This window comes from Rhineura floridana, chromosome 18, assembly GCF_030035675.1.
Source record: "Rhineura floridana isolate rRhiFlo1 chromosome 18, rRhiFlo1.hap2, whole genome shotgun sequence".
Taxonomy (NCBI): Eukaryota; Metazoa; Chordata; class Lepidosauria; order Squamata; family Rhineuridae; genus Rhineura; species Rhineura floridana.
The window spans coordinates 1668056-1690110 of record NC_084497.1 but is presented as its reverse complement, the minus strand read 5'-3'; the positions used below and the strand labels follow the sequence as shown (position 1 = coordinate 1690110).

Sequence of the window (22055 nt, the reverse complement as noted above, 5' to 3'; positions counted from 1 at the left end):
TGCGAGGAAGGGGGCAGCAACCCATCTGGTGGTCGTCTTCATTTGCACTGCCAACCGCTCCCAAGCGTTACCATCACTGGCCCCCACCCCCAGCGCAAGAAACTCTGAGAATTGGCACGCTTTGCAAGGAAAGGCAAAGACAGTAAAGATTGCTTGACGGTCCCCCTGTTTTTTTTGCAAAGCTACAATTCCTTTCTGAGAAGCAGCATCGGTTGGTTTGTTTCAAGACGGAAACCACGCTCAACGGCAACAAAAAACGCAGTGTACTGACGCCTCCAGAAACTGCCCTGAATTTAAGGGTACCAATCCCATTATCTCCAAACTGCACTGGCTGGCACACCTCTCTTCTTCCTCAAGGAAGCAGGAAGTGGGGAAAAAAGAGTAGGACGAGCAATTCATGGAACTCTCCCCGACGGACGGAGGCTATGCACAATATAAAAAATGATTGCAAAAATAAAAAATAGGACTTGGTAGCTATAATCAGCAACATTCTTTCAGCACAGCATCCAAACTTTCTGTCTTGCCCCCTTCATAAACCCTTTTTTTTGGGGGGGGGGGGTTATCTTATAGGATAACCTGCTAAGCTACAAGCCTCCTGTGGAATTTCCAAAAGTAGGGAAAACCCACCACAAGGTATGTGGGAGAAAGATGACATTGCGGGTTTGGCTTCTAAAACCCTTGGCCTTGTGAATCGCAAAGAGAGTTTGCAGAGGGGGGTGCAGGGCAATTCCCCCCCGCCGCCGCCAAAAAGAGCCCACCTCTGAAATAATACAGATGCCTTCAGCAACAGCGAACTCTCAAACTGAAATTGAAAAATTATACAATTATTTCAGGAAGGTTAGGCAATGCAAGAAGCTTCCTTAAGAGAGATCCGCAACCTAAATGAGTTACTGTGGACTATCGGAGATTGACCAGTGTGTTTGTGGGGGGGATGGGGGAATCAGACGATGGGGGTGTACCACATTACGGATGGCCCACAGGCCACAGATCAGCAAGCTGCCTTTAAAGGATCACAACAGAACATCAAAAATTATAAAAAAATCCAGTTTTAAGCAATTTTATGGCGTTGCAACAGACCTCATCCGAGATGCCCAAGCCATCCAGGGCTCTTCCATCACAGCCAGAAATTCCAGCTGGAGCACTCGTGGCCATCATCATCACCTCACCGATTTCTTTTGTCACAGACTTATTTCCAAAACCCAACCAAAACAAAAACGTTGTGCGTATCCTGGATGTTCGGCTTTTGTCCTCAAGTTGAGGCCAACTCCAAATGATGCCCGCCTGGGAGATCAGGGAGACCTGGGTTCGAATCCCCACACAGCCATGAAGCTCCCTGCGTGACCTTGGGCCAGTCACTGCCTCTCAGCCTCAGAGGGAGGCAATGGTAAACCCCCTCTGAATACCACTTACCATGAAAACCCTGTTCAGAGGGTCGCCATAAGTCGTGATCGACTCGAAGGCAGTCCTATCCATCTGAAGTTTACAACCAAAGCTGCCCCCCGCCCCCAGTGGAGAAGTAGTCATACCTGAGCATACAGGGCTAGATCAGAGAAAGGGGGGTGGAGGAAAAATAATAATAAATTGCTGCAGGCTTATCAAATGCACCGTCGAATTATAAAGAAGCCTTTGGTCGCAAAATACCCAAATAGAGGAGAGTTGGGGGGCCGCGAGGGAAGGCAAGATGTGAGCATTTCCAGGAAGAGAGAGGGGAAAAAAGCAACCCAACAAGATCTCCTGACACACCTAAACTGTATTCTACATCTTAAAAAAATATACTGTGGGTGTTCCAGCGATACAAAGGGGGTGGGGTGGGCTGGGAAGCAACGCTAGAGGTGGGGTGGGGTTGTGAAAGAAGAAATTTGTCGTCACAGTCTCACTTGGGAGAAAACAGCAGGAGCCAGAAAAGTCACAGTCCGTAAAACGGATTGGCTAAGAAGGGCAGGCGCAGTCAGTCGTCTTCCTCCTCCTCATCAGGATCGTCCTCTCCCTCGCCTTCAACCTCTCGTTTCCGCTTCTCCCCCCGTCGGAGATCTACGAAGAATTTTTTTTAAAGATTATTAAGAATGTTCAAGACTCACCTTTTAATAACCTGCCTTTCCCATCCATGAAGGCAGCTCCCCGCAACAGAATGCAAAGAACGAGTCCTTTACACTAAGTAACATCAGACTTGCATTTAATTGCTTGCCTATTCGCCATAGACGACAAGGAAGCTCATCCAGGCAAGCAATGCAGGCTGCCAAAGATGGAGGAATGGCGCACTCCAGGGCTCTTTTGAATAATAATAGTGGAAAAAAAGCAGGCTGGTAAAGTTTCTTGCTGGGTTAGTAACATTTGGGGACTTATTTCAGCCTTGTATTTTTTTTTTTTTAACCAACGTGCCTGGTTGCCGTAGGTGACCATGATTTCCACGCAGGCGAGTGAACGGGGCTGCAGTCAGCACAGGCTACTTAGCCTCTTAGTAAAAAATATTGTGGGCTAGTTACTTCTGTGAGCTTATTTACAAGGCTAGCTTAAAAGAGCACTAAGGAGACCAGAGATCAAATCCTTACACAGCTAAGAAGCTCGCTGAGTGACCAGCAGCCAGGTGTGATGACCTACATCGCAGGGCTGTTGCATTGTGGAGTAACCCCCACCAATCTAGGTACACACTACCCTGAGGTCATGAAAGGCAGTTGTTTCATTCAGATGAAACACCACAACTTTTAAGAACATCAAAAGGGGGGGTGACCCCCAGCAGTCAGTTAAGTTGAATGGCAAATGTGGTTACCGAAAAACTCAAGTAGCAAAATGAAAGAGAATTTCAGAGTCTGGGGTGGGGAAAGCACTGTTTGGTTCCATCTTCTGTGACTCCATCTACTGATGGATTCACTTTCCACTTCCTACCAGCAAGTCAAAAGAGCATACATTTGAAAGCTACATTTGCATGCGTATTTTGTTATCAAGAATAAAAACTTAATAACAAACACCTTTTATACGCCGCCCTTCAATAAAAACCCATCAAGGCTCTGCGTGCAAAACTGCTCAGGCGACGTTCACAAAGGGCTTTTCCACACATTATCGTGGGCGTGACGCAACATGCAACAACTACCCCGCAAGGTAGGCCAGGGCTTTTTATTCCTGGGCTGCAGCCAGGAGGCTAACAGAGAGTGTTAGTTTGCTTAGGGCCGCCTAACAAGGCCACAGCGGGGGGAAGGATTTGAACTGGGGACTTGAGATTTGTAGCTCACACCAAACCAGCATTTTAAGCCAAGAATCTCCAAATTATCCATTCTTTGGAGGGTGTAGAGGGTTCCCATCTCCAAACCACAGTTCAGAGCCAGGAGCACTAACAGTAACGTACTCACCTTCTTCATAGTCTTCCTCCTCTCCTTCCTCCTCCTCATCTTCGTCCTGAAGTCAAGAGAGGAAACGTTTAAGAATCCCACCGCACAGTATCAACTTCTAACTCCTCTCCAAGGTGGGATGTTCAGCTTGACAGAACCCCCAAGGCGCTCACCAAAGAGAGGGCAAACAATTTTTTATTTTTACAAAAAGAGAACTAGACATTTTGGGGAGGGAGAATAGCTCAGTCATAGAACATCTACGTTGCACAGTGAAGGTGGCAGGCTGAATTCTCAGCCTCTCCAGGTAGGACTGGCCCATGCAGACAATACCAAGCTAGATGGCCCCCATTTAAAACCAGTGCTTTCTTCAGAACAATGAGGTATCTTGCATCATCTTTAGACGGAGCACACATATTTTTGCATGCAATCGGTCCCAGGTTTTGATCTCTGGCCATAACCAGTTACAACTCTCTTGGGTACCAAGACTGAGGGGGAAAAAATAGACATACCAGTGGCCTGAGGTGGCTTCCTGTGTTTGAATGATCACCTGCAGCCTACTTGCAAAAAAAGTATTTCCCCTTCTTGCAAGATATTGGCTGAGAGGGAAATGCTGTTACTTGACGGAACGCCCAATGTTGCTCAGGGGGGAAAGCATCAACAACAGAATGCCGACTAGCGTTTCTGCAAAAGGAGAGACACCCCTAACCACTTACTTCATCATCTACCCCATCCTCCTCCTCTTCGCCATCCAGATCATCTTCTTCTTCTTCTTCTTCTTCATCAACAACATCTTCATCCAGCTCCTCCTCATCTTCTTCTTCACCTTCTAAATTGAGAAATGGGGGGGGGGTGCAAGACAGAGAATGAAGAGAAAAAAAAGATATCCCATGAGAGACTTGAAAAAGGGGATTTGGAGAGAGCAAGGATTATTCTGCCCAAAAACCTATATACACATGCATCTGCCCATGTGCGATGCCCTCAAGACTAAGAGTTTTTTCAGATCAAAGTTTGCCCAGGGTTGACAATTTTCAAGTGTTCCGCACACGTGGCCCTGGGTTCAATCCCCAATGTCCCCATTTTGGTGGGAAAGACCCCACTCCACACACCAGTCTTCAACCCACTACCAGTCACCGTAGACCAGTGGCTGCCAAACTTTTTTCACTCAGACCCCTTGAAAAATCACAATGGCTTTTGTGTGTTTGTGATCTGTGCGACTATTTTGTCTGTCCTGAGGGCTTGTTGGAAGAAACGAGACTTCGACAAAAGCTACAGACGCTGAGGAATCAAAGCACGGAGGGCCATTCTACCTTAATTTGGATCAGGGCCCCCAAACTCCCCCCCATGACTACTTCAAAACTGCCGAGGCTCTTGGCGGACCGCGTAATGATTTTTCTGCCTGCCGCAGCAATTTCAATGCACTGTGCAAGGTGCTGTATGGTTTGTAATTGTAATTTTACTACTCCTTTTATTTCTTATATGGCATATTACAATTGCATCCTGTATAATTCAAATTGTAACATAATGAAATGCAAGGTAAGGAAGAAAAGCAATGGCCAATCAATATGAATATTTACTGCGGACATGACACAGACCACCTGAATGAAGCTGGCTGGTCCATGGACCAGTTTGGAAACCCCTGCTGTAGACAGTCCTCAGCTAGGTGAAGAAATGGTCTGAAGCAGTAGAAAGCATTTCCCTATTTAAATCAGCTCTTTATTCAGGACCATGAGGACTGGAACCTTTCTTAGGGGAGGGCCACAGCTCAGTGGTAGAATACCTACTTTCCACCCAAAAGGTCCCGGGTTCCAATCCCCAGGCAGGGAAAGACCCTGTCCAAAACCTCATGTTTCAACAGGCAGCAACAGAGTTTTGCAGTACAGGTGAAGTTAGGCCTGACTGTGCCCAGGACACACTAGCAGAAAAATGAAGCCCACTCAAGCCCCATCTGCACTATATCATTTAAAGCAGCATCACACCACTCTCAACTGTCATGGCTTCCCCCAAAGAATCTGGGGAACCATAGTTCATAAAAGGTGCTGAGAATTGTTAGGAGACCTCTATTCCCCAAGTTCCCTGGGAAAAAGAACTGATTCAATTGTTAAGCCACTCTGGGAGTTGTAGCTCGGCAAGGGGAACAACTCTCAGCACCTTTAACAAAGTACAGCTCCCAGGATTCTTTGAGGTGGGGAAGCCATGACTGTTTAAAGTGACATCACAGTGCTTTAAATGGAAGGTGCAAGGCTAGATGGCACCCCACTTGGCAGTTGTTCAGAAGAGTTCTGCACGGAGAACATAGCATCGCAGGCAGATTCTTACCCTCTCCATTTTCGTCATACTCGTCATCCAGCCCATCCACCTCCGGGTCTGAGTCGGGGGCCTCTTTGTCGTTCGTATCAAAGCCGTCCAGGTAAGTGAGCTGGGGGAGGAGGGCAAATATGCTCTCGCGGTAGTTGATCAGCGTCGTCACTTCGCAGTTGAAAAGGTCCAAGCTCCGTAGGTGAGGGAGTTTCTTCTGCAAAGATGCCAGGGGTTAAGTGGGACATGCTCTACTCTGCTCTCCCCTGGAAGGATTATGAGTTTGGGACCCCTTCCCCCTCCCAAAAAGAGCACAATCCCTCGCAAGGCTTCTATATCCGGGAACTGCAGGGAGCACAGAATGGGAGCGAGACCCAGTCAGCCTGCAACAGCCTTGCTCGGAGATCTGCGCTGGCTGTCAAATTGTCACCGGGCCGAGTTCAAAACGTTGCTATTGATATATGAAGCCCTCAACAGTTTGGGATCCGATTGTTCTGAAGGACCACCTCACTCCATTTGTGCCCACTTTGATCTTTTGCAAGTGCCACATAACGTTAGTTCTGCACTTGCAAGGAAATCAGTCTTTTAGCATGGTAGCTTTTACACTTTGGAACTCCCCGCCCATTGATATGAGGCAGGGACCTTCCTTGTATCGTTTTTAGCACCTCCTGAAAAATGCTTTTGTTCAGGCAAGCCAGGCATGTATTTTAATGTGTCATTTAGTCATGCCTGAATGAGGCGTGTCCATTCATTTTAATGGGTCTACTCAGAGTAGATCTTAGCTGGCTACAATCCCAAGACTCTGGCCTCCCCCCCCCAAGCCAATTTCAGATTTTAAGATCTCTAAGCTCATTTTGCCTACCCACTTACAAATATATCGCCTTTGCATCCATGAGGACTAGGTACTTGACTGGGGATTTTAAGGCAAAGCAGCAGCCAAATGCTAGACAGCACTGCTAGGAAAGGGGATGAGGGGGACTAGCTAGCTTTCTCTGGGGCAACTCTGAAATGTTCCATCTCCTGGCCTTACTCATGGGAGAAACACAAACAGGCACACTGCTTGTTTCAATCGTTTCTGAACCTGCCCTCTTCAAAATGCGGGCTGTCTGCAAAATATGGTTACTCACCAGTGGTTCCAAGGTATTTATGTCTTTGATTTTGTTCCCGCTAAGATTCAAGTGTGTCAGGTTTGCGGTTTTCTCTGCAAGGACTTCCAGGCCCCCAGAAATGCGATTGTCGCTGAGCTCCAGCTGTGGAGAGGATCACCGTGCCATTTCAGAGGGTCCAGAGCAAATAGCTAGAATTCTAACCCGCGCCCCAAAAACAATAAACCCCTCCCCATTTTATTCTGCAGTCATCTTCTTTGCTGCCACAAGGAAAAGAGAAAAAAGTCATCCTAAGCAGTTTGCGGGTTCAAAGGGCTTTGTGTGCCTTCACTGCCTTCCTTACAACACCCGGTAAGGTTGGACAGAATTATTATTTCCACATGAATGTGTGCGTGGCACATCAAGGCCACAGGAACAAGTGTTCTGCTATGTGGCAAAGCGAGATCAGACTTATGTGTATAGTAACAATTTTGCAAATGTAAGAGGTTTCAATAGGCAAGTCTGGTCCACACGCCAAGACACAAGATTTAACAAACTCCGTGTAGGATTCTGCCAAATCGATACCTGGGGAGGCTACTTGGAGAAACTCACCGTATTCCTCACAAGCAAGGAGGATTTATTCTTTGTAGGATTTGACAAATTGATAAAATACAAACAGGTGTATTTTATTTCAGATACAAAAAGGACAAAGCAAGTAATATTAATGCAGCCAGAGCTGTGTATAGTTGGTGCAAGGATAAAAAAAAAATTTGGCGCAGAAAGCACCCAGAATCTCAACTCTTTTCTTTTCTAAGTTTCTAGTCCTTATGACCGGGTGGGTGGGTGAATGGTGCATGGATAATTCTGATGGTCTTAGAAGAGAGGCAAGGAGGGAGCTAAGTATGATTGGAAGGGTGGAGGGAATGTCCTGCTTGGTGGTGGGGGGGGCCTACAACAATGCAAAATAGAATCTATATCATTTTGGCATGCACACACAAATGCACAGGACTCTGTCGCTGGCCTGGCTGCTTACCTTACGAAGTTTATTGAGCTTAGGGAGATTGGAGACAGAGAGGAGGTTCACATTGATCATGCTGAGGAATTCGAGGTTTTCGAAGTCAGAGGAGAGACCGCAAATCTTCCCATCGTCTGAGCGACAGTTGTCCAAAACCAGCTCCTTTACCTAGGAAGGGGTACGGGGTTAGAAAGGGACCATCTCTCGGCACAATGCCGGAAGCCAGTCTCTCACGGCTCCTTAAGACAGGGGTTCCCAAACGGTGGTCCGTGGACTGAGCTTTATTCAGGTGGCCTGTGGCACGCCTGTGAATTTGTGGCCAAAGACGGGAGAGGGCATATCCACTGCATTCCATGTTCATCTTGATTCTTCACCTCATTTTAATTGTTGCAAATGGTCATACAATGTAGTAACAGCAGCAAGAAAAACGTCGTTAAAAATTAGACAGCATCTGACACAGCGTATTACAACGGCTACAAGAGTCAGAAAAATCATGAAGTGGTCCGCCAAGATCCTGAGCGTGGGGAGGAGGAGGAAGTTTGGGAACCACTGCTCTAACCACTACACCACACCGACTCTGGTGTACCCAGGAAATTAGTACTGGAATAGTCCCAGGGAAGCAGTGATTTTACCCCAGCACCAAAAATACATGTTGTGAAGAACTGAGTGCAGTTCTTAAGACGTCGTTTGGGATGAGAGCCAGGTGAAATCTTGCTCCTTGCCATTGGAAAGGCAGCATTTGGTCAGAGTCAGCCTCTCCTACCTGTAGTTATGGGGATAACAGCAGCCTACCACACAAGATTGCTGTTAGGGTTACAAAGATAAAATGCGTGCAAAGAGGTATACCAGCAAAGGAAACAGAACTCGGCACTAGCAATGAGCAACTGGAGACAAATCTGACCCCCTTTCTCCAATCTCCAAAATTAATCCCCAGCAAAACAAGATGAAACAGCCCCCGTTTGTTATCAGGATCACGTGTTGTCAGAATGACTGAATGGCGCCACCTGGCGGCTGCCACCCATGGGAAAGAGCCTCTTTCCAAATTTCAGCAGACATTCCAACACACACACCCTGCAAAAAATAAACCCACAAAGCAGACACACACACAAGGATTTAAATATATATTGTTGTCTCAACACCTCCATTTTAAAGCTGCTTAGAGGACTGGCTTGAAGCGAACTCCGTTGCAAGCTGTCTCCCCATGCAAAGATTTCTGGGTGACAGCAAGTCCAGTGCCAGATTAGTTAGGAAGCTCACTTCGTGCACTGCTAAGCTCAAGATTCTGTTATTGCAATGCCCTCTATGTGGGGCTTCCCTTGGGTCTGGTTTGGGGGCCCCAGCTGGTGCAAAACACTGCAGATAGACCAGAGGTCCCCAAACGGTGACCCATGGACCAGCGAGCTTCATTCCGGTGGCCCACGGCATGTCCACATTAAACATTCATGGGCATTTTAACTGCAGTTCCGTCACTTATCTCGTGTCTTATATTGCATGGCCGTTGAATCTAGGGCAACGCAAAACACTGTGAGATAAAATGCAACAGAAAAAAATAAAAGCACCAGTGAAAAAGCAGTTCAAAAATCACACAGCAACATCACAATTGCTCCAACCGGCAGAAGAATAATTCCGGGGTCTGCCAAGGCCACCGGCAATTCTCAAGTGGTCCGTGGGAGGGGAATCGCTGAGCTAGACTATTGAGGGGACAAGCTACCTACCGCCAACGCACCACTCTGCTGCTCAGAACCAAGCACTGGCTGCCCATGCGCCAGGTTCAGAGTTCTTCTCCTCATTTGCAAGGCCCTTTGCAACTTGCACCCCAGATTATCTCAAGGACCGCCAGATCCCATATATCCCAACTGGATCACTGAGATCTTTTGGGGAGTCTTTGTTGCTCGAATTATGGGAGTTGTAGTTCCAAAAACATCTGAGAGGTCACCATGTTGGCTATCCTCCTGATGTATACTGAAATAGATGGGACCATTCGTCTCACTAGGGATAGTCTGTGTCGGAATTGCTTTTTTTAAAAAAAGGTTTAAAACAAAGATGTTTTGAAAGCTTTTAAAAATGTTTTTAAGATGTTTTGTTGTAAGGTATTTTAAAGTCTGCTTTTATGATGTTTTAAAGTGTATTTAGTGCTTTTGTTTGCTGACCCGGGCTCCTGCTTGGAGGAAGGGCGGGATATAAATCAAATAATAAATAAATAGTTATACAGCAACTCCCAATGGGTTGTATTTCACGAAGCCCTACTCAGAGTAGACCCAATGAAATTAATGAACCTGTTAGTTATGTCATGCCCATTTACTTCAATGGGCCTACTGCAAGTAGGACTAGCATTGTATATCACACCAAGAGCTCATTTAAAATCTGCTCTTTATGCAGAACCATGGGGACTAGAGCCTTGCTCTATCTTTCCCTGACGGAAAGGGAACAGCTCAGTGGCAGAGCATCTGCTTTGTGTGCAGAAAGGTACTGGGCTCAATCCACAGCATCTCCACGCAAGGCTGGGCAAGACTGTGGCGCCATCTACAGAGCTGGTGCCAGTCAGTGTAGAAGATACTGACTAGATGGGGCTGATGGCCTGAGTCAGCAGGTGGATGGCTGCTTCAACGGAAGGTGGCCGAGCGAGCACCAGAGCCTCTCGGTGACTCAGGACAAAGGCTGCATGACCTGATCTGTCCAGCAGCAGCAATAAACCGGCTGTGCCGGCGGCAGGCAGGAGAAACAGACCGCATTCTTTCGCACTGCCCGACAAACAGATTTCTCTCCCCCCCCCCCCCCAGTCAAGTGGAAGGTGCAACCAGCCGGATGCAGCAAACTACCACTGAGATTGTGGTTGGGGGGGGGGAAGGAAGGGAGATGAGGAATGAGAGAGTCTGGTTGAAGGAAGCAAACGCCAAATGCACAGCCCACCCCAGAAGGAGCCCTGCAAGGCGACCAGTTTGGTGGACCATTTAATGTTTTTTTCTGCCTGTTGGGAGCAACTGTAGCAGGCTGCGCAATGCTGAATTGGGTGGGCTGTCTCCTGTCATCAGATCTGCAGATGTGCCATGGACCACCCGAATTTTGCTCGCACAGCATGAAACCACAGTTTGGGAACCCCTAGTCACAACCTACAGAGAACCCGGCCAGCGATACTGCCAATTTATAGAAGGCGTTCCTTTCACCCTGTTGCAGAAAAAGTTAAGGTACAGTTAAGGCCCTTCATGTTGATATTGACATTGTTTTGACCACATTATATATTTTGTTTCGTATTATGTATGGGCACTGAGTTATTTTCAAAACTTTTCTGGCCTATTTTGCATTACTACATGATAACTCCTTTGTAGGATTTCATACTGTTTGTATACATTAAATTTCTGATATTTTTTATAACACTGTATTCATGTCTGTACCTTAACTTTTTCTGAAGCGCTATACTTACGTTGAGGTAGATTTTAACTTCACAGTTTTCATTCCTTTTACCCTGCCCTTTAGGAAGGGGGGGGGGAAAAGGCTCTTGGAGTGGCTTTCAAAAATCAGTGCTACTGCAGCCGCTTTTCTCAGGCTAAAAACACAGCAGAGAAGGAAAGAGGGACAAAGCAAACTCTTAAAAGCTACGTTTCCATAAGGGCTGTCTTGTCTTGGGCAGCATTTAGGCTCTGTGTGGGAGTGTGTTTGAAAGGTTCCCCGATGGCCCAACAAACACCAGCAGTGTGGTGTAATGGTTAGCATGTCGGCCAAGGACCTGGGAGACCAGGGTTCGAATCCCCCCAACTCAGCCATGAAGCCCTCTGGGTGACCTTGGGGGCCAGTCACTACTTGTCAGCCTAACCTACCTCACAGGGTTGTTGTGAGGATAAAACAGGGAGGTAGAGAAGTGCATGTGCCACCTTGAACTCTGTGGAGGAAAAGTAGGACAGGCATGTGAGAAATTAATAATAAATTAATAAAAAGCATCGGACTGTCTGCACATACAGTCGTTCACATGCAAGATTCAGTGAGTGTACAGCCTGTGTACGTTAACCTCTGAACCACATAAATCAAGACTGGGACACACCTTCACACAAATACCAGGACCTGCAGAGAGATAGCTTGGACCTGTGTTCACCACAACGTGCGGACAAGCCTGGGGCACCTTGCACACAGCGTGTTTTTAACCTCGCTTCGTCTGCAGCAGAGATGCCCAAACTGCGGTCTGTGGACCCCCAGCGGGCCGCCTGCTTCATCCAAGTGGTCCGCAGCCTGTCCCTGCTAAATGTCTGTATCGAGTTTTCATTGCAGTTCAACTGCTTCTTTTAATTATTGTTATATTGAACATGAATTGCAAAGCAATAAAATACCACACAACGAAGCAGCAATCGAAAGCCAGTTTTAAAAACCACACACAGCACTGAGTGCCACAATGGCTGCAACAGGCAGAAAAATCCCTGCGCAGTCCTCCAGGAGCCTCCGCTATTTCGAAGTGGTCCATTGGGAGAGAGAGTCTGGGGTCCCCTGCTGCAAATTAAGGTCAAACTGCTCGCCGTGCTCATCGTCTCCAGCGATTGCAGAAGCCTTGTTTCTTCCAACAGGCCCTTGGGGTGGGCAAAGCTGCCACACACGTGACAAACACTCCAGCAACCGGCAGCCTTTCCTTGGCCTTAACAGGAACGAGAGAGATCAAGCATGGACAATACCAACGTAAAACTGAGATGCAAGAGAGCGAGGCTAAGATTAGCCCCAGTGTGGACGGTTTTTATTTCTGAGGGGAGGAGCAAAGGGCTATAGAATCACAGAGTTGGAAGGGGTCTCTAAGGCCATCGAGTCCAGCCCCCTGCTCAGTGCAGAAATGCACCTCAAAGCATCCCTGAGAAGTGGCTGTCTAGCTGAAACTAGTTTTAAACCCTGGCTTCGTGACTGCAGCTTTTTGCTTCACACCCCCCACGCCACGCAGGCTCCCCAGCAAGCACAGCTCCCTCAAACGCCCCTGTGGAACTACAACTCCCAGAGTGCCTTGCTGAGGGGGAAGCCACGGTAGCATCCAAACCAGCTGCCTTCGGTAGCTGCAGAGGCAGAATGGGCGCAGGTGTGCCCGCAAGAGAATGCCGATCCGACCCCACCATCGCATCCAAGCCCCTAAACCTCTTCTGCATTCACCGTGGCTAAAAAAAAGAAAATAAAAAGGTGGGGGTGCAACTTCATTGCGTCCAGGGCTAAAGTTCACTCTCCTTTCAAGAAGCTCCCCATGGGACTCAACAGGCATGCAGACCGCTTCCAGGAACTGGCAGAGGGCTGGGTCCTGCTCCCCCCAAAAAAGGGTTCCCACGGGGCAGGGACTCAAGAGGCCGGCCTCTTGTCTCTCTCTCCAAGATCCTAACCAGAGACACCCGTCCCCCTCCCTAAATGCACACACACACACACACAAACCAGCAGCCCCAAAAATATGGCTGATCCAACCTGCATCCGAAACACCTCCCTGGCTAAATGAGCCAGATCTGCCTCTGATTGAAGACACACACACCCGGAAAAACGGTTGGCATTGGCTTAAGATCCGCCCCCTCTCCAAAGAAACCTTCACCCACCCGCTGCAAGGGGGAGTGAGGATGATCAACAAGCACGCAGACTTCGGGGGGGGGCTCCTCTAGGAAGCGCCCCCGCCAAGTCTTCCAACAGCAGTTTCAACTCCTCCCTCTCCCCAGCCAGGCGTTCAAGCTCCCGACTTCACCCACGTTCACTCCAACTGGCTCTGATCTCGGCAGATCTTCCCCCCCCCAAGAGTCAGGCTTGCACGCCCGTCCAAACCACGCCGCCCCGCTGTTAAAGCCCATCTTGGACGACTCTTTAAAAACCAGAATATCAAAGGGCAGCCCCCCCCCACGTTTGGCACCCTTTGGCCTCTCCACCAGCCGGCTGCCCCGTCTCCATTTTTCCCTTGCCCCACCCTTAAAAAAAACCCTACACGTGGACGCAGGTCGCCATGCATCCACTCCTCCCCCCACCGACACACTCCTTTCTTTGCATTTTGGCTTCCCCCCGAAACCCAGAAAATACCGCTTCAGTTTTAACCAACCCCCCCTTTTATTTTGACATAGCAACGCCTTATTTTGCCAACCATCAAGGGAACCCTTTCCTTGCGCTCTCAAAAGGTCCACTGTGCTTTTCTCTCTCCCCCCGTAATAAAATCAGGGTGGGGATTATAATGTGTGTGTGTGTGTGTGGAGAATTAACCCTTCCCCCCCTGATCTCCCCCCCGGAACATGAAGATCATCTGCAGCTATATATAACCTCGCAGCTTTTAAAGTTCTTACTCAGCTCCACGCGCGCAGATTATTTGGGGGGGTAGAATCGCGCTTTTGGAAGGGCGCAAGGAAAGTGTTTACCGACGGGGGGGGTCAGTTTTTATAAGGGGAGGGGCCGATCTCACCGCCGCCATCTCCCTTCCCCCCCCCGCATTTTTTTTTAAAAAAAGGCCACGTGCGGTCGAGTTCCGCCTCGTTTAGAGGAGAGATCGCGCAAAAGCAATGGACTTATCCCTCTCCACAACTCTGTCCCACGTTTCCCAGGGTCTGGGGGATGCGTGTGTCCTGGCCTACAAGACATTTCCTCCTTTTTGGGGTGGGGGTAGCGCGCTCCCCCTTTCCAGCCATTCTCAAAACGCTTTTTCCAATATTCCTGGGTGGAGAAATTCTTTTTTTTTAAAAACCCACAACACAACTCTACCTCTCCAGGCCATCTCTTCTCTCTCCCCCCCCAAGGTTTAGACGTGAGAAGTCGCCAAGCAGGCCTCGATTTGAGCCCCAGAAACACACATACACACAAACCCCGAGGAATAATGCAAAAGAGACTCGATTCCCCCACCCCTTGCAAGGCACATCGAAAAGGCTGTGGGGGAAAACAGCCCCCGCAAAATACATCCCAACCCTCTCGTCTATTTTTTTTAATACGCCTATTCCAAGATTCCCCTAAAACTACTCTCGTGCGTAAAAACGCACTTTTGTAAACACAGAACGTAAAGAAGCGCATTTGGGTTATTTTTTGGGGGGGGGAGGACTTAAACGGGGTTTTAAAAGAGGTCGCGAGGAGGTAACCGCCTCCCCCCCTTTGTCTCCGAGAGGAAGAAATCTAAAAGGGGGGAGCGAGATAGAAAGAAGGCAAAGCGAAAACGATGAGGCGGAAAAGCTCTCCAAAAACTGCGCGAAGAGCATTCAACCTGGTGCGCCCAGGAGGCCCCAAGCGCCTCTCCAACATGTCGGCCGGGCACACGTGTGTGCAAAGGAGGAGGGGGCGCAGGAGGCGGGGGGGGGGAGAAGCGAAGCAAGCCGGGCCTGGAAGGGAACCGCGGAGCTGCGTCAGCTCACCTCGCTCGGCTTCTTGTTTCGGAGCTCCAACGTGAGCCGTTTCTTCATCTCCATGGTGCGCCAGCAAACCTCTCCAAACCGAGTTTTCTTCCAGGCAGGCAGGCAGGACGCACCCGCCGACCCCGCAGACTTTCCGCCGCGAGCTCTGGCCCTCCTCTCCGCCGCGGCTTATATAGCACCGAGGCGCCAAAGCCAACAAAAGCGAGCGAGGGTTGCAAAAGGCAAAAATAGAGCCGACGAAGACAGGAAAAGGGGGACAGCGACCCCTGGCGGGCGGGATCCGCCACTGCGCCGCGCCTGCCTCAGCGGCACACGCCCGACAGTGGCCCCTGCTGGCGGATCCACACCATGCATTTATTCCGCTATGATTCCACTTAAAAGTCGTGGCTTCCCCCACAGCATCCTGGGAAGTGTAGTTTGTGAAGGGTGCTGAGAGCTAAAAGGAGACCCCCCTGTTCCCCTCACAGAGCTACAATTTTCAGAGTGGTTTAACAGTCAGTTGCTCTTCCCAGAGAACTCTGGGAACTGTAGTTCTGTGAAGGGAACAGGGCATCTCTTAGCACCCTTCACAAACTACACTTCCCAGGATGCTGTGGGGGAAGCCACGACTATTTACAGTGGAATAATAATGGAATAAATGTATGGTGCAAATGTGGCCTGAATGAAGGAACAAAGGAATGAACATATTATGTATTTATTTGTTATACTTGCTCAGGCACCAATTTCTTAAACGGAAACTGGAAGCTACTGGGTTAAGGCCAGGTCTTCCCAGTTCCCACACAAACAAAGTTGCTGAGGGGGTTAGTGGTCCACTTTCTGATTTTTTGGCCTGTTGTAGCAGCTGCAATGCGCTGTGCTCCAGAAGATGCCGCATGATTTTGAATTGCCGTTTTGACTGCGTCTTTTATTTATTGAACAAAACTGATATCCCGCTTGCTTGTAAAAAGAGAAGAATCTAATGAGGTATCCAGAACACAGTCTTGTCCGGTTTTATTGGATGAGTTTCAGTTGGTACATCTCGAGGATGTGGACAAGGTGCTCGGACAGGTGCGGGCGACCACTTCTGCTCTGGACCCTTGCCCCTCATGGCTAATAAAAGCTAGCAGGAATGGAACAGCCATCTGGGCCAAGGAGGTGATTAATGCCTCTTTATGAGAGGGAGTGGTCCCACTCTGCCTAAAGCAGGCGGTGGTGAGACCGCTCCTAAAAAAACCCTCCTTGGACCCCAACAATTTTGACAACTATAGACCGGTAGCAAATGTTCCTTTTCTGGGCAAGGTCCTGGAGCGTGTGGTCGCTCGCCAGCTCCAGGCTCTTCTGGATGAAACTGATTATCTGGATCCATTTCAATCGGGCTTTCGGCCGGGGTTTGGTACAGAAACGGCCTTGGTCGCCCTGTATGATGACCTCTGTCGGGAGAAAGACAAAGGGAGTGTAACTCTGTTGGTTCTCCTTGATCTCTCGGCGGCTTTTGATACCATCGACCATGGTATCCTTCTGGGGCGACTCGCGGACTTGGGAATTGGAGGCACTGCTTGGCAGTGGCTGCACTCCTATCTTGGGAATCGCCTCCAGAAGGTGATGCTTGGGGAGCATTACTCGAGTCCCTGGGTACTCCAATATGGGGTCCCGCAGGGTTCAGTTCTGTCCCCCATGCTCTTTAATATCTATATGAAGCCGCTGGGTGAGGTCATCAGGAGTTTTGGAGTGCATTTTCAACAATATGCTGATGATACGCAACTCTACTTCTCCTTTTCATCTTCCTCAGGTGAGGCTGTCAATGTACTGAACCGCTGCCTGGCTGCGATAATGGACTGGATGAGAGCTAATAAACTGAAACTCAATCCTGACAAGACTGAGATGCTGTTGGTGGGGGGGTACTCTGCCCAGGTGGTTGATGTCAGACCTGCTCTGGATGGGGTTACACTCCCCCTAAAGGAGCAGGTCTGTAGTTTGGGGGTCTTATTAGATCCGCTCCTGTCACTTGAGGCTCAGGTAGCCTTGGTGGCACGGAATGCGTTCTACCAGCTTCGGCTGGTAGCCCAACTACGACCCTATCTGGACAGGGAGAACCTCGCCTCAGTTATTCACGCTCTGGTAACCTCTAGATTGGATTACTGTAATGCACTCTACGTAGGGTTACCTTTGAAGACGATTCGGAAACTTCAGCTAGTGCAGAATGCTGCGGCCAGAGTTCTTACTGGGACGAAGAAATTCGACCATATAACACCTATTCTGGCCCAACTGCACTGGCTACCTATATGTTTCCGGGCCAGATTCAAAGTGTTGGTTCTTACCTATAAAGCCCTTAACGGCATCGGACCGCAATATCTGATGGAACGCCTCTCTCGCTATGTACCTACTCGTTCACTGCGCTCGACATCTAAGGCCCTTCTCCGGGTCCCAACTCATAGGGAGGCCCGGAGAACAACAATTAAATCTAGGGCCTTTTCAGTGGTGGCCCCCGAATTATGGAATGCCCTCCCAGATGAGATACGCCTGGCGCCTTCTTTGTTATCTTTTCGGCGCCAGGTAAAAACCTACCTCTTCGCCCAGGCATTTTAAACTTTTAAACTTAAATTTAATTTTATTTTAAACTTAACTGTAATTGTATTTTTATTTTATTCGTATTTTAATTTTGTTTTTAAATATGTTTTATACTGTATGTTTTAATCCACACTTGTTCGTTTTTTAAATGTGGTTTTATTTTGCTGTACACCGCCCTGAGAGCTTGTTGCTATAGGGCGGTTTAAAAGCGTAATTAAATAAATAAATAAATAAATAAGAAAACCCTGTGAGTTTTCAAATTGTATTTTATTTGCACTGCAACTTGAATTCCATAGAATACAGTGTGAAACGTGGATGCAGAATGAGAGCATGGTGTGAAATTTGGAGAAGGGCCACAGCTCAGTGGCAGAGCATCCGCCTTGCGTGCAGAAGGGCCCAGGTTCAATCCCCAATGGCATCTCCAGGTAGGGCTGGGAGAGACCCCCCTGATGCTGCCAGTCAGTGAAGACCGTACTGAGCTAGATGGACCGAATGGTCTAATGCAGGTTCCTAGGTTCCCTACGATTCCCAAAGCAAATGAAAACAAGCAACAAAAATGGAAGTCCACATGTATATGTAATGTGCTGCTGACACCATTCAGAGATGCTGTTACCATGGGCCACCTGAGTAAAGCTCGTGGGCCACAGTTTGGGGAGCCTGGGTTCAGCCCACACAGACTACAGCAGCAAAACAAAATCAAAGAGACAAGATGAAATGGCTCACCCTGGGACTGCAAGCCCGAAGGCAGCAACCTCTGCCCTCGGCCGGGTAGTGGAGAGACACAGCTCAGTAGCAGAGTGCGTGCTTTCCCTGCAGGAAGTCCCAGGTTCTGTCTCCGGCATCGGCAGACACTACCTGAAATCAAAGAATTTCCTGATGGATGGTTGATTGTCAATTGATTGTTAAGAATTGTAGCTCAATGAAGGGAATATAAGTCCCCTAACAACTCTCAGCACCCTTCACAAACTACAGTTCCCAGGATTCTTTGGGGGAAGCCATGACTGTTGAAAGTGGTATGATACAGCCTTAAATGTACAGTCCAGATAAGGCCCCGTTTAAAAAAAAAAGTCTTGCGTGGTATCCAATGCATTTGTTTCTAGTGAGAAGAGTCTTCTCACCTCCTTTCACTCTGACTGGCTCCAATCAGTAGAAAAGGACCAGGAAGCACACTAGAAGACTCTTCTCAATGGCTAACATACTCCCCTTTCTCGCTGGTTAGCTCACAGGCTGCTGGAGACATAAGGTCCCTCCTGGGACCCACCTCCCAAAAAAGGAAAGGGTCTGAGACCACAGACTACAGAGAGCTTCCCATCCGCTGCATTGAGCCTGGGAGAAGCAGGGAACAAACACGCAACTGTCACCAGCTGCTCCGCACTGAGGAAAAGAGAGTTGGAGAGGTGGGCAAAGGAGACTCCAGAGCTTGCTCCAGCTGAGCTGTCCCCTCTGTGCGCACTTGCATGCATGTCCCTGCACACGCACATTCTCCCGAGCGGCACTGCGGGAAGGATCCTCCCAACTTGCTTCTTTCTGGGAGTTGCAGTACTGTGATGTTGCCCATGCACGCTGATGTCACTCGGTCATGAGGGTCCTTGGAAGGATCTGTCCTCAGAAAGGCTGGGTCTAAACACTACCGACGCTAACAGGAACAACTGCTACTATGACTGCATGTTAGGGCAGTGGGCGGGAAGGGGTCCACCGGTCCCTCCATCAAGACCAGCTTGGTCGGGCTCCTCTTCTCCCTGAACTGCACCCAGTCCTGCTGGTCTTGATAAGAAAACAACTATTTAACTTTACGAAAGCGTGTTACAGTGTTTGCTTTTTTCCCTCTTCCCGCCCTGTCCTTTTTTCCTTTTCTGTTGCGTCTTCTTTGATTGTAAACCAGACAGGGCGGATCTTGTCTTTGTGGATTGCACGTAAGATGCTCCAAGAGCCTTTTTGGCTGAAGCACAGGGTAGAAATGCTCTAAATGAAAGATCTTTTTTCAAAAAAGGATCAACCAACAGGCCTTAGAAAACCACAAGGGGGTGATCGAGCAAGCATTCCTTTTGCACTGCAGACGCCAAGGGTGCAAAGGACAATGGCATTTGTGCACGTGTCTGTGAGAGCATGAGAAACATCTCCTGGATTTGTGTTCTCTTTGCAATTTAGATTACAAACTGTCTACCTGGCTTACAGTCAAAGTCATCGCCACAGGGGCAATGTGGAAGCCTGAATTTTTTGGGGTGGAGGGGCTGGTTCCAAACACTGAGCTCTCTGTTGTCTTTATAACACCATACATACCAAGTGTTCGAGTTTCTGGTAGATATATATTGCACAGGAGGGCAGAAATTACTGGTCTGTTAGAGCTGGCAGTTGAAAGAAGAAAGGAACTTATGGTTTATTACCCCAAAGTGGTCAAGTCACATGTGCTGAAGCAACCACGCAGCTTCTGTTCAGGGAGCCATGACTAACCAACTGAGAACAGAGATAGGAAGAGTTCGGGAAGAAGGGGAGGAGCAAAGCCGACAAAAGCAACAAATACTTTACAGGAGGAATGTGATGTTCCTGCTTATAGTGTAAATATGGTAAGTGCTGTTTATATAGAAGACATATGGTAAGTGGAGTGAAAGAGGAGGGGGGAGTACATGAGCAGTAGAATGCTGGATGATTGGCTGAGCGTTTGAATGGCTGGGAGTATAAATGGAAGAATGACAGTTGAATCTGGGTGGATGTTAGTAGGGCGGAGAAGAAGGTGTCAGGAAAGAGGGAGTTGGAGTTCTGATTAATAATAAGTCAAGTACAAAACAGGAATAGATGAAACCATACGCTTGTGAAACATTCTAAAACTAATCTTGTTATTTCTGATATTTAATAAATACTTATTTGGTTTACCAAAGGCCTGATCCTTGGCTGGGGGATATACATACCAGAAGGGAGGGCAAGGTAATTACCAAGGCTGAACAGAAACAGTATCTAATGGTGGCAGCGGTGAAGGGAGGAATAATAACAATTCAAGTATCCAGAGCAACCCAGAGTTGTATGCGTTATCTATAAAGATACAAGGGGGTTGGGAACAGCATAAGCACGCAGTCACAAAAGTAACCAGCTAGAGAGAGACTCAGGCAAAGTCTCTGGGAGTATTGGTTATAGGACGTGACTGGTGGTGCTGCCTAGCAGGGGGATCTAGTGAGATCTGTGCTAGAGCGGAGTGAGAAACCATATAAAGGACGGTCCGGACTGGTGGTATCCCTGGTGGTGCCTAGTGAAAGGCAGCAGCCACAAGCAGGTGGGAACCTGACAGGGAGAACCAGGAAAGGACGTCACAAGGAACAAGCAGAGGGGAGAATAGATTACCCTCCACTGCCTTCAGGTCACTTGTGACATGCATTGGCACTTTACTCCCAGCACAAAGCCTGCCTTGGCTGTGGAGCCGGCCAGAGGAGAGACTGGGCTCAGGGCAAGGCCATGATGTCTGGCAGCTGCCTGCTGGAGCTGGCTCACTTCGGGCTCGGCTTAAAAGCTAGAAGCAAAGGTGCTGCTTTGAATTTTGATCCTTTTCTCCATTGTTGGAGAGCCACATACCTGAAGGCTGCCTCTCCCTACGTGAGGCCACACACCTTGCGAGGTTAAGTCAGCAGACTCTGGTTGCTGTTCCATCATTGTGGCTTCCAGGGCGAGGAACAGCCAGAAGCCAGGCATGGGTTGCTGCTAAACAGGCCCTCCTGCTTGTTGGGAGTAAAGCACCGAGACCTATTACAAATGACCTGAATCGGCAGAGTAGTTTGTTAAGGGTGCTGGGAATGGTAGCTCTGCACGGGACAAGCCGTAATTCCCAGGAACTGTGCTTTAAACATAAGTGTGCTTTAAATGTATGGTGTGCCTGCAACTAGAGCTTAAAAAGACTCACTCCAAGACACCTCCAGACTGCAACCAGTTTGTGGATATAATTCACTCCTACAGCAAGCAGCACATTTATGCCACACAATTAAAGTGGATTTAGCAGGGTTGCGCAACAAACTCATTTCCAAATATTGAAACCAGGGGTGCAGTCGTCCAGGGTCTTGGGACGAGTGTCCCAGCAGGGTCCCTTTGCATGAGGCAATCAGAATGAAAGGGGAGCATATTAGCCACTGAGAAGAGTCTTCTCACTTGGCTAACAACATGCTTCTTGGTCCTTTCATGCTGATTGAAGCCAATCAGAGTGAAAGGAGGTGAGTCAGTCACTAAGAAGACTCTTCTCAGTAGCTAAGACACACTGATCTCAATGAGTCTGTTCTTAGCAGAAGTTAGCTGGGTTCAGCCTACTAGAAAGTGTGCGTCAACACCCTGTGCTTGAACTTCTGATTTCGTTGAACTGATTTGACTGTTTTCAGACTCCAGGTTTGCTCTATTACATATTTTAATGACGAGTGGAGTTTTTTCTAATGTTCTGACTGAATCGCAGTTGGACAGTTTAATGATGTGTGTATTTTATAATAGATTTTATGTTGTAAAT

General features: G+C 48.4%; 1 protein-coding gene across 1 annotated transcript; it reads right to left on the bottom strand.

Moving 5' to 3' along the window:
• Positions 1-1732: 1732 nt before the first annotated feature.
• On the bottom strand, positions 1733-15242 carry LOC133372615 (acidic leucine-rich nuclear phosphoprotein 32 family member B-like). Its single transcript, XM_061601483.1, has 7 exons — positions 15035-15242; positions 7737-7886; positions 6746-6868; positions 5640-5835; positions 4037-4149; positions 3345-3390; positions 1733-2031 (listed from the first exon to the last, which is right to left on the bottom strand). The coding sequence occupies exons 1-7, from the start codon at positions 15086-15088 to the stop codon at positions 1949-1951; spliced, it is 765 nt and encodes a 254-aa protein (XP_061457467.1). The 5' UTR covers positions 15089-15242; the 3' UTR covers positions 1733-1948.
• Between the last annotated feature and the right edge of the window lie 6813 nt (positions 15243-22055).

Bases quoted from the DNA above. Each gene is read 5' to 3' on its own strand.
- LOC133372615 (XM_061601483.1), bottom strand. From the start codon at position 15,088: ATGGAGATGAAGAAACGGCTCACGTTGGAGCTCCGAAACAAGAAGCCG. The intron at 4,150-5,639 runs GTAAGAATCTGC...TTCTCAATTTAG, and splicing joins GTATGACGAAAATGGAGAGG to AAGGTGAAGAAGAAGATGAG. The intron at 3,391-4,036 runs GTAAGTGGTTAG...TCTTGACTTCAG, and splicing joins AGGATGGGGTAGATGATGAA to GACGAAGATGAGGAGGAGGA.